The sequence below is a fragment of the Lontra canadensis genome, unplaced genomic scaffold (assembly GCF_010015895.1).
Source record: "Lontra canadensis isolate GAN:19392208 unplaced genomic scaffold, GSC_riverotter_1.0 scaffold7, whole genome shotgun sequence".
Classification (NCBI taxonomy): Eukaryota; Metazoa; Chordata; class Mammalia; order Carnivora; family Mustelidae; genus Lontra; species Lontra canadensis.
In genome coordinates, this window is record NW_022631001.1 from 31,262,940 (window position 1) to 31,269,351 (window position 6,412).

Below are 6,412 nucleotides of genomic sequence, written 5' to 3' on the forward strand. Positions count from 1 at the left end.
TAGAAACCGATCCCAGGTTTGTGTGGCTGCAAAATCCAAGGTATTTCTGCACGTCCCTTTGTCTTCCCTGATGTCATTCATATCCAACTTTGGAAACATTTGTGTCTTTCATCCATTTATTTTTTTCTCAATAAATCTATTTCAGGTTGAGGCTTTGTCTTATTAAAAGTGCCAGAATATGAGAATTCAGACACATAACCCTTGTACTGTTCATACTGTAGGATGTCATTGCCATGATTCACATGTAACATTGAGTAAAACGTGCATGGTTGCTGGTAGTTATGTATGTATGTTTTCTTCCTTCTTCATCAGATAGAAGCTCTTCAGGAAAAATCAAATTATTGAGAAGAAAGTGTTGGTCTTTAAACTAGAAGAGCCATGGAGATGACTGAATGTGACTAATATATTCTCCCTTGCCCTTGATGGTATGCTCTAATTTGAAATAAGGGAATATCATTCTGAAATATTGATCTTTCTTTCAATCCAATTTCCTAGCCTTCCTAGCTGGCTACTTGCATCCATATCTCTCTAACTACCCTCTCCTCCCACCACCATCATAAGCTCCTACTTCCTATTTCCTTACAGTTGCTTAATAGAACTGATGAAACCAAAACTTACTACTGCAGGTCCCCAAATGCTTCAGTTCACTTTCCAATTAATCCAGTCCATGAAAATACCTGGACTCTTCTTATTGCTTCATGTAAGCTCAGAAGGATGAAAAAGTGTGGTATAAGAGATAAGTCCTGAAAGATTTTGCAGAATATCCAGAATTTAACTCATAACAATAGTAAAATTTCTATTTGGCCCTTTCATCTTGGACATAGACACTTTCCAGCTCTTAGTATCAGTTATAACTAAGGATGCAATGTTTTCATTCCAGGAAAATGATCAGGTAAGAAAGAGATGTCCAAGTCAACTCCATGTTTTTTGTCCAATAATTGGATAAATGGTAATAATATCTACTAAAAAAGAGAATCCTTGGGCAGAGACATATTTGGGGTGGGGGTGGAAAATTAAGAGCTTGCCTTTCCTTCATCATTTTGGTGATTTACAGTTTATGTTGTTACCATCAGTATTGGTGTAACACCCTTTTACATGTTTCTGGTACACATGGGGAAGACTTGCTCTATGGTATACAAATAGGAATAAAATAGCTGAATTCCAAGATCGTTGAGTCTTCAATTGTAATATTTTTGTGGAATTTGAGAAGAAAATTCATGTGCACAAAGTATTCTACAAGTGAGGCAGAATTACCATTCAGAAATGATAATTGTATGGTTCTGTTTAGATATCTACATTAAATGTGGGGTAATTTCAACCTGTTTAACCTCCTCTGGTTCTGATTTCAATAGGCACCATTAAATGGGTAGATGGAGACTGAAAACCATACAGCAGTGACGGAGTTCATTATTCTGGGGTTAACAGATAACCCCATGCTATGTGCCATCTTCTTTGTCATTTTCCTGGGAGTTTACATAGTTACCATAGTGGGAAATATCAGTATAATCATCTTAATCCGAAGCAGCCCACAGCTTCACACCCCGATGTACCTTTTCCTCAGCCATTTGGCCTTTGTGGACATTGGGTACTCCACGTCAGTCACGCCAATCATGCTCATGAGTTTCTTGAGAGAGAAAACGACCATCCCTGTGACTGGCTGTATAGCCCAGCTTGGCTCTGATGTCACCTTTGGGACTACAGAGTGCTTCCTGCTGGCTACCATGGCCTATGATCGCTATGTGGCCATCTGCTCTCCCTTGCTCTACTCCACCCAGATGTCCCCAGTGGTCTGCTTCCTCCTTTTGGGGGCTTCCTACCTGGGCGGATGCATGAATGCTTCATCATTTACAGGCTGTCTGATGAACCTATCTTTCTGTGGACCAAATAAAATCAACCATTTTTTCTGTGACCTCTTCCCACTCCTGAAGCTTTCTTGTGGCCATGTTTATATTGCCGAAATATCTCCTGCCATCTCTTCTGCATCCGTCCTCATCAGCACACTGTTTACCATAATTGTGTCCTACAGCTACATTCTCCACTCAATCCTGAATATGCGCTCTACGGAGGGGAGGAAGAAGGCCTTCTCTACCTGCACTTCCCACCTCACTGCGGTCACTTTGTTTTATGGGACAGTTTTGTTCGTTTATGTGATGCCCAAGTCGAGTTACTCAGCTGATCAGGTCAAAGTGGCATCTGTGATCTATACAGTAGTGGTCCCCATGTTGAACCCCCTCATCTACAGCCTGAGGAACAAGGAGGTGAAAGGGGCCATGAGAAAACTAATGGCTAAAACACACTGGTTCTCCTGAATTACGTCAGATATGAATCCATAAATAACAAACCAATGATTTGGGGAAAAATTTGTGCTGGATACTTTGATGATATTTATCATTAACTTTATCACTTTGATAGTGAAGAACTCCTATAAATATAAAAAGCCAATGCTGACTGCCATATAGAAAATGAAATATGTGATTAACATGGAAATCTGCTTCATTCAAATTAAGTATGAACTTTCCAAGGTAAGAATACCTTTGCAAAATAGTTCCATTCATCAGTTGTGAGTCCTATTTAAATAAAGAGAGCTATTTCCATCAAAGATCAAACTTGATTGAATTCCATCTTGTTAAATAACATTTGGCAAAAAACAAAAACAAAAACAAAAACAAAAAAACCTTGTCCCCAGCTAATGGTTATATTGACAAGTCAGGCTGTTCAGGTCACTTCCTTTAAAGATACTGCCCTGCCTTCATCAATGAACATTTAAATTTTTGGAAACACTGATGTTGGTGTCTCCAAAAAGCTTCTATTTTCACTTTATTTAAGCCAAAGTAAAGATCATGATTCTTCCGTGTGGCCATTAAGAGATCCAACCCAGATAACACAGAATGAACTTTGTATACGTCTCGTGGACTCTTTTTGCAATGTGAGTCTTACCAGATGATTCTAGAGTAGGACTTCAAAAGCTGAAGTTTCTTTGGAGGGGGAGACTGGGATATTGGGGCTTTCTTTCAACAATAATTGATAGATAGGAGGCATGAGATTATGGTTCAGGCAAATAATATGTTTGCCACATATTTTATAATGTCTCTCAGGGAGGTGTCTCCTGTCACTGCTTTTTCCACTGACCTTTTTGAAGGGGCTTATGGTCTAGTCTGGTATGTCAACTGCCTCTAAATCGATTCCCTTCCTCCTATACTCCTTTCACAATTATTTATGATTAATATTCTAGCTAACATATTTTATTATCAGCATAGGAATAATGTCAGACAAACAAATTCTGTGACAGGTTGGAGGGATCACTTTACAAGCTGACCCGAGTTCTTCACGAATCAGATCAAGGAAACCTCCTTCTTTTCTGCCTGGAAGCTACTCTGTGAAATTTGTCTGGTCCCATTTCTCCATTTATGCCTCAAATTTACTTACACCAATTATGGGGCCTGTAAGCCCAGCAGTGCAATAATTCGGGGGCTCGCATCAGCACAGGCATGCCCCTTTGCAAAGAGAGGGCCTCCAAAGGTGTAACTTCAGTCTTGGAAAAGGCATCCTGGGAGTCATAGTGGGAGCTCTGCACTCTGGTGGTTGAAGTTTCTTTTTTGCTGTTTCTGGAAGTCTTTGTCTTCATCTTTCCTCTTATACTTTGCTTTTCACCAGGGTACATCCTCAGCCCTCTGCTCTGCTCCCCCTCCCCATAATCCCTTGGGTGATCTTATCTTCTCCCATGAGCTCAGCTGCCCCCTTTGTGGTGACAGAATCCCTACACACCCTTCCTTGGAGTACAGATGAACTTCTTCACCGACCCTTCCCTTTTCCCCCAAGACTCTCAAACTCAGTGTGTCCTGACTTGAATTTATCAGACATCTCACAAAACTATTCCTTCTCCTCTGGTCCTTTCTCAATAAGTGGCATCTCTTTGTAAGGCCTTGTACTGCAAGTGATCTGGGGTGACCATCCCTGCACACCCATCAAAATGGTCTGCCTCCCTCCAACCCTTTCCTTCTGTCAGAGGGAAGACATGCTGCATATGGACCGCTTCCTCATCCAAGTCTCTCCTTTCTAGGTGCTTAAAGACTCTCCAGTTGATTATGGTAAGTTCACGCAGAGGTTTTTCCTTCCTATTCAATAATCCAATCCCCCAGATGTAGGTGGTGTGGTGTGTGGCACTGTTACCTCTTTAATGGGAGAGGATACACATTGGCACCTATTTTTTTTCCCTCCCAAATTCTAAATGAGGAAATGGCACATAGGAGAAGGCATGTAGGAGAGCAAAATATTAACCTGCACAAATGAAGATATTAGAATATCTTCATATTTGAATATCACATATTTGTGGACACAGGTGTTTTCATGTTCTAAATCCCAGAACTTGACACTCTCCTCTCTGTCCCTGGCAGTATTGGAAACACTCAGGTCTCCCCAGTGAAACTGGGTCTTTCCCCATCTGTTTACAGCATGACCAAGAGTAGCCCAGAGCACTGAGGTCAAGCTTGCTCCCAAGAGAAACGAGGAAGGGGAAAGGCTGGGCTTGCTCTTCTGCTTGAATTGTGTCCTTCAAAAATTCATATGTTGTAGTCCTAACCACCAGTATCTCAACGTGACCTCATCTGGGAATAGATACAGATGTTACAGATGTAAGTAGTTAAGATAAAGTCATATTGGAGTAGGATGGGCTTCTAATCCAATATGACTAATATCCTTACTTACAAAAGAAAAAAAAAGAATTTGGACACAGACAACACACAGGGAGAGCCTCATGTGAAAATAAAGACAGAGAAATAGGTTATGCTTCTATAAGCCAAGAAACTGCAAAGATAACCCACAAATCATCAGAAGCTAAGTGAGAGAGCTAGAGCAGATCTCACAGCCCTCAGAAGGAACCAACCCTGCTGACACTTTGATCTTGGACTCCTAGCCTCCAGAATTGGGAGACAATCACTTTTTGTTGTTTAAGCCACTCAGTTCGTGGTGCATTGTTATAGCTGCTCTCACAAGTTAATACAACTAACTACATATCTAGTATTCCCCTCCAAACTGACTATTGGCTAATTTACTATTTCTTGGGGAGGAGGGAGTGAAGGCTAAGAAAAGTGTGTTATGCTAATGGATAGCTCTTCCAAAGGGGGACAGAGAATACTAGAAATGGGAAAAAGCATTTTCTCCAAAGAGCACATCAAAAAATAAAGATCGAGACTATCCCTGTGCAAATAATCAAAAACTCCTTTTGTAAGAATTTTTTTTTTTTTGGAAGTTTCCTGATGACTGTAGACTATAGATTGTTACTTAGAAGGCAGAGATATGAACCAGGAGAAGATTTTAAAGATCCTGAGCTGTTGGGTTGTTAAAAGATTTTTAGTCTATATAAATTTCAGGAAAATTTTCTTCTTTTGGAGTGGATTGGGACTTAGGAAGTCATTGACATTCTTCATATTCCGTGAACCTTACCTGTAGCAGAGTATTAGAGCAGACTGTAGGCAAAGGGGTGAGAGGTAATTTGGGGGTGAGGAAATCATTGCATACCGTGATTAAGATGGTGGTTAGAGAAGCGTTTACATTTGTCAAAAGTCATCTACCTACATATTTAAATTGTGTGTATGTAAATTATACTTTAATAAAGTTGCTACTTTAGAAGATTCTAGAAGAGAGTACTCCTTTCTTTCTCATTTTAATCTGAGGCTACAGGCAGTGGCAACAGGATTACCATCTACCTAGAAATGGAGGCCAACGCTATTTCTTAATTAGTTATCAAAGCTGTTCCCTCACCTGTTGTACCTCCTCTAGTTTCCCAGATATTTATTCTTTTTTTTCCTTTCATGCCTTTCTTCAACACTGTGCCGATACCAGCACTAACTTTCTTTCTGCTTAAAAATATTCTATTATTTCTTCTTTTATTACACATTTGCTGGTGATGATTTTAAAGTTTGGGGTAGGTTCATTTATTTTTGGTCACAAAGAGTCTTTGGTCAACAAGAGTCACCAAAAAAATCTTTTTTTTTTTTCAATTTTTACATGCTTTTATTTTGAAATAATTACAGATTCAAGGAGCTGCAGTGATAGTACAAAGAGGGCCTGTGTACCTTTGATGCGGCTTCACCCCAGGCTACTAATGAATCAGAACAAAAACTAAGAAATGGACGCCGAGACAATGTATTAGTATAGTTCTGTGCAACGTCATTATTTTTTTTAAAAGATTTTATTTATTTATTTGACAGAGAGAGACACAGCGAGAGAGGGAACACAAACAGGGGGAGTGGGAGAGGGAGAAGCAGGCTTCCCGCAAAGTGGAGATCCCTGTGTGGGACTCGATCCCAGGACACTGGGATCATAACCTGATCATGACCAGACGCTTAATGAACTGAGCCACCCAGGCACGCTGTGCACATTCATTCTTGAAGATAAGTCTGTTTTGGGTAGA

General features: G+C 40.2%; 1 protein-coding gene across 1 annotated transcript; it reads left to right on the forward strand.

Annotated features, from left to right (window-relative positions):
* Positions 1–2,309, forward strand: LOC116865422 (olfactory receptor 481). Its single transcript, XM_032853693.1, has 2 exons — positions 1–40; positions 1,353–2,309. The coding sequence occupies exon 2, from the start codon at positions 1,371–1,373 to the stop codon at positions 2,307–2,309; it is 939 nt and encodes a 312-aa protein (XP_032709584.1). The 5' UTR covers positions 1–40; positions 1,353–1,370.
* Positions 2,310–6,412: the final 4,103 nt, after the last annotated feature.

What these genes read in the sequence shown, in the direction of transcription:
- LOC116865422 (XM_032853693.1), top strand. Translation starts at nt 1,371, where the DNA reads ATGGAGACTGAAAACCATACAGCAGTGACGGAGTTCATTATTCTGGGG.